At 35.6% G+C, this 12,015-nt stretch overlaps 2 protein-coding genes across 2 annotated transcripts; both read right to left on the bottom strand.

Annotated features, from left to right (window-relative positions):
- Nucleotides 1-7,114: 7,114 nt before the first annotated feature.
- On the bottom strand, nucleotides 7,115-8,854 carry LOC141334146 (hemagglutinin/amebocyte aggregation factor-like). Its single transcript, XM_073839280.1, has 5 exons — nucleotides 8,800-8,854; nucleotides 8,636-8,714; nucleotides 8,177-8,365; nucleotides 7,940-8,092; nucleotides 7,115-7,468 (listed from the first exon to the last, which is right to left on the bottom strand). The coding sequence occupies exons 1-5, from the start codon at nucleotides 8,852-8,854 to the stop codon at nucleotides 7,423-7,425; spliced, it is 522 nt and encodes a 173-aa protein (XP_073695381.1). The 3' UTR covers nucleotides 7,115-7,422.
- Nucleotides 8,855-10,351: 1,497 nt separating this feature from the next.
- Nucleotides 10,352-11,896, bottom strand: LOC141333522 (dermatopontin-like). Its single transcript, XM_073838551.1, has 5 exons — nucleotides 11,788-11,896; nucleotides 11,628-11,706; nucleotides 11,161-11,349; nucleotides 10,938-11,090; nucleotides 10,352-10,521 (listed from the first exon to the last, which is right to left on the bottom strand). The coding sequence occupies exons 1-5, from the start codon at nucleotides 11,840-11,842 to the stop codon at nucleotides 10,476-10,478; spliced, it is 522 nt and encodes a 173-aa protein (XP_073694652.1). The 5' UTR covers nucleotides 11,843-11,896; the 3' UTR covers nucleotides 10,352-10,475.
- Between the last annotated feature and the right edge of the window lie 119 nt (nucleotides 11,897-12,015).

Raw genomic sequence — 12,015 nt, 5'->3', positions numbered from 1 at the left:
GTAGAGTCGTTTACAGGTGTGTGAATGAATCTTCTCTTCTCACAGAGACTGCTGATGTTTTGAGACAATGTGTAATCAGCTCTGTTGTAGGAGCCTATCAATGTCAGAATCACCGGCTCCTAGACAGCCAGCTGGCATCAGCGGCGGCCAGCATGATGTTAGACGGCTCTCCTTAGGAAACCTTGAAATTACGACCCATGCAAGCTAAAAATAGTCTTCTCCTTGAGTCAGTGCATGCTTTCAAATATCAGAAGTTTAAATTGCTGCTAAATTAGATTTTGTTTACTCGGTTAGCAAATGCTCTTTCAATGCTTGAACACTAGTGAGTGTGAACATCTTTGCTGTCTTTTAGTGCAATGAAGTCATCCTTTGGCATGTTTCATATTTCTGTGTATTTGATATAAGGTGGCAGTAGACCATTGCAGTGTGTCAATGATCACAGAATGTTCTAATGCTACAACAAGTGTTCAGATGACCTGTTAACAGATGACTTCTGTTCCAGCTTTCACACTCAACCTGATTAATGGAGACTGAGCTGTTCAGTTCTGCAACATAATTAGTGTGCACAACTAATACTTGGTTTGTTTTACTTAACACAGATGTGACAATATGCCATAAGCAGCCAAAATAAATGCTTACATCATTTCATAAAAATGTAAAAATTTTAATACAGCGTATGATGTGCCTGTTTAAATTGCGAATTCTTCATTTACACTAAAAAAAATTAAGTGTGGATACTATATTCAATCAGAAATTGCAAACATTTTAATAAAGAAATGGCAAGTAGCACATTGATTTAAATTTAACATTTTGAAGTACAAAAACTGAAATAGCATTTCCTTGTGAAACCTTCTTCAATATTTTTATTTTTATTTTTATTTACAAAAATCATTTTTTTACAGTGTCATGTTATTGCGAAACCCATAAGACTTTAATTAATCTTTAAAACGGAAATTTAAATTAAAGTCTGTACTTAAAGATCACAGTATGTTGTAGAAAATACTATCGTATAGCAATTTTTGACCGAAGATTTGTGCACCAAATTATTTTTTCAGTGTCTAAAGTTACTGCATCTCTACACAGAACTTAAAATGGATTCATTTTATGGCGTCTTTATAAACTTTTTAAATATTATAAGTTTGGTTACCTTGACTTTTAATAGAGGGACATAAACTTCTCAGGTTCTAAGATTAACCAAAGTCTTATGGGTTTTGAACAACATGACAGTGAATAAATGATGATAGAATTTTACACTTTTTGGGTTAAAAAAATCCCTTTAATTCAAATTGGTGGTCATTCTGTGGACACAAAACCAGTCATAAGTGGCACTTAGTATATTTGTTGCAATAGCCAAGAATACATTGTATGGGTCAAAAGTATAAATTTTTTAATGCCAAAAATCTTTAGGATATTAGGTAAAGGTTCCATGAAGATATTTTGTACATTTCTTACTGCCAATGTATCAAAACCTAATTTTTGATTAGTAATATGCATTGCTAAGAACTTCATTTGGACAATTTTAAAGGCAATTTTCTCAATATTAGATTTTAAGAAATTGACCCTTATGACTGGTTTTGTGGTCCAGGGTCACATATGTTTGTATAATGACCCCTAAACCATAAACTGATAGATTTTATAAATTTATGTCTTTCATTATACGCTCTGGCTAGTTTCTTGCGATATAACTTAATAGTTTGGTAGCTATTCAAGTAGGCTCATATACAATTACAAGACCCTCTATGTTGCTTCAGGTGTCCTGATCACCATTTCACAAGCATTATTCAGCGATAATGACCGAAAATTACATTTCAGTAATGCAAATCGAACACTTTTAAACCTTTAACCAATCAAAGCAAGCCATTCGTCAACAAAGCAGACCAGTGACCAATCACAGTAATCCAGTAATGAAAAGAACAAAGCAGCAACCAATCAGAATTAGGCATTGATCGAATAGGCATGCTCGAGATGGGCTGATGTCATAAAAGACACCGCTCTATATGTATGTGTGTCACAGAAGTCTATTCTCAGCTGGTGTGTACATTAACTGTACTATAAAAAGCAGCAGATGTAGGCCGCACACACTTGCATATGTTGTTTGTGAAGTTTGTGTGGTGCCACCCAGACAATCAGGTTATTTAAACAGCTTGACCTACAAATAAAAGGCCACTTTCTTTCTTTCACACACACACATTTTGAACGCCGGGAGTGTGACGGAGGGGCGAAGGGAGGTACTGGGATCAGAAAGGCTCTGCAGCTGTGGGTCTACGTGAGTTCTGGCAGGGACACACTCTCCCTCTCTCTCTATCGCTCTCTCCTTCTGCCCTCCCTCCCTCACTGGCATCTATTCCTTTATTCTCCTCTTCATTTTTCTGTTTCTCTCCTCTTTCTCTGTCTAACACCTCCCCCCCCATCCCCCACGGGACCTTGACAATGAGAGATGTTTCACTTTTAGCTCGATATCAGAGACGTGTGAAAGACAATCAGAGGCATGGGAACCAAACTGAAAGAGCAGAATTTCATTTAGCACAAAATCACTTGGTAGACAGAAAATACAGTGATTAAAACCACACGTTTTACCACAAAGGCCAGAACTGCCTCATTTGGGAGACATTTGTAATATAGGATGATAATAATGTAATAAAAGCTGATGCTCCTGTTCATAATGTGTCCGGTCACACTGACAAACATTTAGTCTTTGTGAAAGTGTGTGTGTGTGTGTGTGTGTGTGTGTGTGTGTGTGTGTGTGTGTGTAAATCTGGAAATCAGCTCTTTTTTAGCCGGATACACAGTGGCCATGAACCGGCCTATCCCACGTTCCACCTGCTAGACATACATCATGGAGACCATCTGCAGCAATTCTGCAACCTGTTTCCTCAACTTGACACAATAACACTGTGGGCTTGTTAGTTTGTCTCCTCAACCCTTGTGACATACAAGCTAAATATTAAGTTCTAGCCAAGGTCAGTTGAAAAGACTCAAAGCAGGGAGTGGAAAGAGAAAGAATGAGAAAGTAAAGCCAAGAAGAAGACTAAGAGGGCATGCAAACTGCAACAATGCAGATGATAAAATGATTCCAGTAGATTGTGGAGTGTTTTAGTAGTTAGGTCACTAGTGTGTAATGTGACTTTCTTTGTTTGAGTGCAACCTTGGTCTATACTGCCACTTTGTGGTCGTAGGTGGAATAATCTGTTAGTAATTAGCTGTTCTGACTTTTTTTTTTTTTTGGTGACTTTGCAAATGATTAAATAGTTTATATAAAATTCACAATTAAAACGTATACCATTTTACATTTTGTCATGGTTTATATGTCAAATCGAAAATATGAAGTAGTTGTGGAACTAACTTTATAAAAATATGTGCATGATCTTATGAACGAAATGTAGCTTTTTTAATTTAAATATAAATACAGATGTAAAGTCATGTCCTAGTAATTTGTACAGGATTGTGTAAAACATTTAACTTTTGCAACAATTATTTTGTTAGTCATTTTGTAAAAAAAAAAAAAAAATGCTATAGGATGATAATAATGCAATAAAAGCTGATGCTCCTGTTCACAAAATATGAGCTAGTTGTGGAACTACTTTTTAAAAATATGTGCATGATCTTATGAATGAAATGTAGCTTTTTTATTTAAATATACGAGCAGTAAAAGTCATATCCTACTAATTTGTACAGGATTGTGTAAAACATTTAACTTTTGCAAAAATTATTTTGTTGGTTATTTTGTAAAAAAAAAAAATGCCTCATTTGGGAGACATTTGTAATATAGGATGATGATAATGTAATAAAAGCTGATTCTCCAGTTCACAAAATATGAGCTAGTTGTGGAACTAATTTTATAAAAAAAATATGTGCATGATCTTATGAAGGAAATTTAGCTTTTTATTTAAATATGCGAGCAGATGTAAAGACATGTCCTACTTATTTGTACAGGATTGTGTGAAACATTTAACTTTTGCAACAATTATTTTGTTGGTCATTTTGTAAAAAAATGCCTCATTTGGGAGACATTTGTAATATAGGATGATAATAATGCAATAAAAGCTGATGCTCCTGTTCACAAAACATGAGCTAGTTGTGGAACACATATATATATGTGCATGATCTTATGAACGAAATTTAGCTTTTTTTTATTTAAATATGTGAGCAGATGTAAAGACATGTCCTACTTATTTGTACAGGATTGTGTAAAACATTTAACTTTTGCAACAATTGTTTTGTTGGTCATTTTGTTAAAAAATAAAATAATAAATGTTATACATTCGTAATTCATGTTTCGCACTTTTAAAGCACAAAAAACATCAACAACAATAATATTATTTGAAAATATTATTAACAATGTTGTTAATAATATAACAATACCATCAAAAATGTTGTTATACATTTTGCCTTTTACTGCACAGGCTGCATCACGTGATGCGTCTACCTGCTGCGTCTCCTAAGATGTAAACGCATCACGTGGTGCGGTGGACGCGTTTGTTATCATAATTCGCGCTCACCTATGCATCTTTGACAGGCGTTGCTAGCGTTACTCTAAAAAAGCGGAACCTTTCCAAAGCTGGGTAAGGATTTATAAAACAAATATTTGTGATGTCAACGGATTATTTGAACTGCAGAAATTGAATGGGGTCCTGAATGTCAATCTAAGGATGTCAGTCATAATAACGCGAGGAAATGTAAACACTCGCGTTCTGCACTCCCAGCTTTTTTTGTTAAATGGTTAATAAATATGAGATATGGTTACTTTTTCAAGCGACAACGACAAGTTTAGCGTCAAGTGAAAAAACAAATACTAACTTAGTGTATACCCGTATGAACCAATAATGCATTTCCATATGAGAATCTAGTGCTTATGTTTTTCAATATACTGTAATAGGGCTATACACTGATGTGCATTAAAAGGAAAAACCTGCACTACATTTTTACATGTAATAGCTTTATTAAAACACTGCATGTTTACATAAAGCTGAACCCAATATCAATAAACCTTTAATTCGGTGTATTGTAAAAATGCTTGAGTAATTTTTTCTTGTGTTAATATATGTCTTATTGAAACTTTTTCAGAACACAAAGCACTTAATGCATTCTCCTGCCAGTTTCCCATCACTGCTGAGTTCTCTGGACCCACGGGAGAAACCATTTCATCAGGTAAGTTCTGACTGCATAACTTGCTACATGAGATGTAGGTGAGTCAAAGAAGGATACATGAGATTCAACAACAGATTTGTATTCTTTACTGTGGCAAATCTGTGTTTAACTATGGTTGTGTATTATATTGAGTTAATTCTAGAGTTATTACAATTTTTAGACTAAAGTAAGCATAATTTGGCAAATTGTTACAAATTTCCAAATTATAACAGGGTTGTTGTATGAGTTTACATGCTGTTTTTATTGACTTTACTCGAGCTTTTGACACAATAAAACATTGTCAACTGCTACTATCCTTAGCTGATTTGCATGTTAGACGACCCCTTTGGCTCATTGTAAAGAGCTATCTGAGTAATCGAGAGCAGAGGGTGAAGTGGGGCTCCTGTGTGTCTAGCTCCTTTCCGGTTTTAGCTGGTGTTCCCCAAGGGGGACCTTTATCCCCTCTGCTATTTGTTGTATGTATAAACAGCCTGGATTCGTATTTGCCACGTTCGGTAATACCTGTGAAATACGCGGATGATCTAACAATCACAGAGCTTCTAATGGGATCTTTACCTGGACTCACTCAGCAGGCCTTAGATTCTGTAGTGGAATGGGGACAAGAATTTACATTAGCAGTGAATGGAGCTAAGACTGTGGACATGGTAATTAGTGCCAGGAGAGAGGACAACATTCCATCCCCTCCCTCTCCTATTATCTCAGGACATGCAATTAGTAGAGTTTCCACCTTTAAATTGCTTGGAGTCCAAATATCCTCCGACTTGTCATGGGATGCCCACGTTAAGTACATGATTTCGAAGGTGCGTCCCAGAATATATTACCTTTGCGCTGCAAAAAGAGCGGGTCTCCCTTGTGATGTCTTATTGCAAGTATACTTGACTTTTATACGGCCAATTCTTGAGTATGCTAGCCCAGTATGGGGTGGTCTACCTAAAGGTCTCTCTGAGGAGTTAGAGAGGATCCAAAAGCGATGCTGTCGGATAATAGGCCTCCCTACTTCAACTCTTCCAGCACTAAGTGAGAGGCGTGAGGAAGCCACCATACGCACTTTTACTAAAATACTCAAGGACAGTTCATCACCACTGCATTGCTTCCTACCTATGGCTCCAACACATACTTATTCCCTTCGGCGGCACAAGACATATGTTGTACCTAGGAGTAACACTAAACGTCATGAACTTTCTTTTATTCCCCGTGCTTTAAAATTAGTGTATAGATAACTTACAGGTCTTTGATTAGGTTACCTTTTCCGTGATCCTGTGTTATTTATATATATGTATATGCCATTTTATTTGCTTGTATTTTAGCTATTTTTTATTATTTATCTTTACTAAGTAATGACTGTCTTTGGAGTATGTGTATGTTTGACACATTTCAGGGTTTTGTGCTGCAATATCCTGTCATGTCAAACTTTAAATAAAACAAACAAAGTTATAGCTAGACCCACATGGAATTTGTGCACATTTTTTCACCCCCATTATGCTAGAAATTGTGGAAAGGATTTAAATAATAGTATATTGTCAAATTTCAGTACATTTAGGATTTTAGAAAGGTTAATTAAGCAGCTATCAGTGAAGCTGTTCCATGTGAGCTAAGTTTGAGGAATGCTGCCTCCAAACACGGTGAGTTGAGTTAATGTGTTTATGTTTTGTACTGTACTGTACACTACGCATCCAGTCTCGAACGCAATGACCATAAAATTCGCACAAATGAGTGAGAACTATCACTGAAGTCTGAAGATGTTCTGTACAAGTTAACGGAGGACAAGATATCTCCTCTTTTTTATATTTTGTTATGGTTATTTTCAGTGTAGCTGTTGAGTAAGTGATTCTGCCACATTTCTAGGTTGCTAAACAAATAAGCAGCCATTAATTGTGAGTTGATCTTCTGAAGTCCTCTTAGTGTAGATGTCAGATGTTCTTACTTCCACTGAAGCATCTCAAATCATGCTCAAGACATTTGGAAATTCATGTAGACTTTTTTATTGAACTTTCCACTATGGTTATTATGCCGAAAAAGTAATGCTATATACATTGCTATGGTTCATAGTTGCTAAGGTTTTATTGATAATTGCAAAAGTACAGTTTTTTCTCCACTAATGGCTTAAGTACTACATGACACCCACATATACATTTACAGTCTCAGATCTACCGATTTTTTTTTTTTTTTTTTTTGATTATTCAAAATTCTGAGATCAATAATGATGACAATAAATTTCCCTCTTGTGCTTATTTCAGATCTGAGATTACTTGTATTAGAGGGATTTTGTGAGTCTCAGCATTGTACTTTGCTGCAATACTTGTACATCCAGCGCCGGTCTCTGAAAACATTAAAACAGACATCATATTAGTTCTGAAAGAAAGATGCAGTTTCTTGTGTTCATTGTTTACTGAAAACTATTATCAGTAATTTTGGAGAGAGAAAAAAAGTGAAAAATCTGAAAATAATACAAATTTGCTGGTAGTCGGAAACTATTCATCTTTATTTTGCAGCTCTGTCTATTGCTTAATTCTAATTGGTCATTTGTAGCATTCTGCAGTTAAATATTACTGTATAATTGACCATAACCATTTATTTATTTGGTAAGCAGCGGATTATTATCTCAAAATAAACCCCTTAAGGGTTTATTAAGGGTTTTATTGATAATTGCAGATTATCAAAGTACAGATTTTTTTCCACTAGTGGCATAAGTACTACATGACAATAATGATGACAGTACATTTCCCTCTTGTGTTTATTTCAAATCTGAGGGTTTAAAATAAACCCCTTAAGGGTTTATTTTTGTACTTACTCGTGTTTATTGTCATGGTAGCTTTCAGCACCCACCAGGTAGTTTGGGTTTGGTATGGTCCAGTGGAAGGGCTCATCGAAATAGTTCACATAAGTCGTCCACTCACAGTTAGCAGTACAGTGGCCGTTACTTCTACAGCAGTAAAACTGCCAGCTGTTTTAAAAAAAATAGTGTAAGTGACATTAGCTCAGGTGAACTCACACAAAACATCAAAATCAGTACAAAATCAAAGCTCACCGTCTGTCCTCATGATGGTTGTCGTGATAGCTACTCATTCCTGTAATGATGTGATGTGGTGGACACTCATAGGTGAACGTTTGGTCAAAATCATTGACATAAGGTGACATGAAACAGTCTGCACCTGAATCAAAGGTGTCTTTACAGCCGAACTCCCACAGCCGGTCCTCACGATGGTTATCATGTTGGCTTGGTTTGTTCATTAGAATAGGAAACATTAAGTGGCGATTGAATTATCTTGATGTTCAGATTATGTGTTCTATAATGTATTACTATAGTATTACAGCAAGTCTTTTGAACTTAAACTTTTCTGGGGTTACAAATTACCATGGATGTTTTAGGGCCAGTAACTTCCATTTTAGTGCAAACTGCATTTATTGACCCATGATATTTTAACTTTTACTTTAGCGACACTATACCTATACTTTCCCATATGTATAAACTGTTTTTTTTACTCACCTCTTTATGTAAGATATGGACTGTCCTGCAGGGCAGTTAAAATCTAGAGGCTGGTCATAGCTGTTTTCCCAGCGTGACTCTGTGGGGTTTTATTCAGACTGAGCACTTAACTTAACAAGCATTTCTGTGAGTTTATAAAACCATGTTTTCATAAAGTTTCCCACCTTGTCCATTGGCCAAGAGACCCGTCAGCAGTAGTAATAAAGCAGCTTTCCTCATGGTGTTGTGAGAAAAATGACAGCTTGACAGAAATGTGCAGCTTTTATAAAGACCTCAGCCCTTATGGTCACATACATAACATAAGGTCAAGCTGTTGCTTAATAAGTGGGATCTAAACATGTTTGAACAGGTGGAACTCATTTTTACCTTCAAGGTTATTTTTCTGGAAGCTTAAAACTTTTTAGCAGACGTTTTAGCGGTTTAAAATTTTTGTTTAGTTGCCAGCAGTGTCGTTTTACATAAAAAAAAAAAAAAAACTTCCCAGGTAATTATTCTCAAAATATCTTTGATGCTCTTTTTATAAGCACACTCTTACTTTCTGCACTTCCTACACTCTTAAAAATAAAGGGTGTTTTTGCAGTGATGCCATAGCAGAACCATTTTGGTTCCCCAAAGAACCTTTCAGTGAACAGTTCCTGAAAGAACCATTTTAAAGAGTATTTAAAAAATCTAAACAACTCTTTTTGAGAACCTTTTATGCATTTGAAAGGTTTCATAGGCATATAAGGTTCTTCATAGAACCATTGATGCCAATAAAGAACCTTTATTTTTAAGAGTATAAGGATGTCAGACATGTGACCTTTTTTTCAGCCTTTATTAGGAAATTTTCGATCTGGATTATCAGTGGGAAAATGGTGCATATTGTATGCACCTTTATCAGTAAACATAGTTCAGCATGTTACTGTTTTGTTTTTGTGTTGGGTGCTTGATTTGTAAAGCTAAACTAATGCAAGATGAGTTGTGCACTCTTCGGAAAATGACTTCTGAGTGAAAATTGGTTCACTACCAAATGTTTTTCAGTCTAAAAAATTATGAGACACTTATTAAGATGTGCTAATCATGACATATTTGGTGTAAACTATTGCATTAATAAATTAAATTAGAACTGATCAGTAAAGTAAATAAAACATAAGCTTACTGGCACGCTGAAATCATCAAGACTAGCATTCAATCTAAGCAACATTATGACAAACTCTTACATTTAATTCCAAAGTCATATAGTTTACAATTATTTAATTTCCTCTTGCTTATATAAATACTGTATAACCCATCTTCCTTAATTTTGAGATGGTGTTATGGTAGTATACTCTCCCAAAATTGAATCTAACATCCATGTTAGTTTAGTCACTGTTTCATGACATTTTTGTTTTGTCAGATCTCGAAGGCCTGGGTTTCTCCTTTTTTATATGTTGTTATAGGTATTTTCAGTGTAGCTGTTGAGTAAGTGTGATTCTGCCACATTTCTAGGTTGCTAATCAAATAAGCAGCGGTTAATTGTGACGTTAAACATGTGAACTCCTCTTAGTGCAGACGTCAGATGTTCTTACTTCCATTGAAGCATCATCATGCTCAAGACATTTGGAAATTCATCTACATTTTTCTATTGAACTTTTCACTATGATTATCATGCCGAAATATACTTTATAATAAATAATATAGTAAAAGTCTAAAGTTTTGGAACCCACAGTCTGTTTTAGAAAAAGTACATCGCTATGGTTCATAGTTGCTTTGGTTTTATTGGTGATTGCAAAAGTGAAAAAACAAATTCCACTAATGGCTCAAGTATTTCATGACAAATGATGTCACATTAGATCTGAGATAACTTGCATTAGAGGGAGTCTCAGCATTGTACTTTGCTGCAATACTTGTACATCCAGCGCCGGTCTCTAAAAACATTAAAACAGACATCATATTAGTTCTGAAACATGCAGTTTCACATTTGCATTGAGTGTTTACTGAAAACCATTATCAGTAATTATGGAGAGAGAAACAAAGCAAAAAATCTGAAAATAAAAAAAATTTGCTGCTTGTGGTTAGAAGCTATTATCTTTTTTTATGCAGCTCTGTCTAATGCTTAATTCTAATTGGTCATTCGTAGCATTCAAATGCAGTCAAATATTACTGTAGAATTGACCATAACCATTTAGTTATTTTGTAAGCAGCCAATTATTATCTCAAAATAAACCCCTTGAGGGTTGTATAAAGCTTGCAAGGTTTTGTTTACCGAATAATCACTGTTTTCCTTCTTTTTAAATAGCTTTAGACAGTATTCCTGCTGAATATTTTGGGGAGCTGTACTTACTCTTTACCATTGTCATGGTAGCTTTCAGCACCCACCAGGTAGTTTGGGTTTGGTACGACCCAGTGGAAGGGCTCATCAAAATAGTTCACATAAGTCGTCCACTCACAGTTAGCAGTACAGTAGCCGTTACTTCTACAGCAGTAAAACTGCCAGCTGTGTAAAAAATAGTGTAAGTGACATCAGCTCAGGTGAACTCACACAAAACATCAAAATCAGAGCTCACCGTCTGTCCTCTTTGCCGCTGTCATGATAGCTGCTCATTCCTGCCATGATGTGATTCGGTGGACACTCATAGGTGAATGTTTGGTCAAAGTCATTGGCGTAAGGTGACATGGAACATTCTGCACTAGGATCAAACGTGTCTGTACAGGTGAACTCCCAAATCCGGTCCTCTTTACTGTTGTCATGTTGGCTTGGTTTCATTCATTAGGCAAGGAAATAGTAAGAGGCAATTAAGTTATCAACTTCATATTCTGATCATGTGTTCTATTTCATTACTATATTCTTATCTTTAAGAAGGCATACTTAAGTTTTCCTTTGAAATGGAATATTGCCATGCATGTTTCATGGCCAATAACTTCCATTTTAGTGTAAACTGCATTCATTGACCCACGATATTTTGACTTTTACTTTAGTAATATTTTAACAGGACCTACACCTTTACAGAAGTACAATCAGCTATTTGTTCACCTCTTTATGGATGATATCGTCTGTCCTGCAGGGCAGTTGAAATCCAGAGGCTGGTCATAGGCGTTTTCCCAGCGTGACTCTGTGGGATTTAATTCAGACTTAACAACTTGACAAGCATTTCCATCAGTACACAAAAAGAGTTTTTTGTAAAGCTTCTCACCTTGTCCATTGGCCAAGAGACCAGTCAGCAGTAGTAATAAAGCAGGTGTCTTCATGGTGTTGTAGACTGAAACTACAACACCAGGACAACTTGATAGCTTTTATAATGACTTAACTAGACTGTTGCTTAACAAGTGGCATCTGTTCATGTTTGAACAGGTGGCATTGAATTTTACAGTTGAAGGTGATTTCTTAGAAATAGAACTGCTGTGATAAAATAGTTAACCTT

This window comes from Garra rufa, chromosome 4 (assembly GCF_049309525.1).
Source record: "Garra rufa chromosome 4, GarRuf1.0, whole genome shotgun sequence".
NCBI classification, from domain to species: Eukaryota; Metazoa; Chordata; class Actinopteri; order Cypriniformes; family Cyprinidae; genus Garra; species Garra rufa.
The sequence above is the reverse complement of the archived record's forward strand: the minus strand, read 5'-3'. Positions and strand labels throughout refer to the sequence as shown.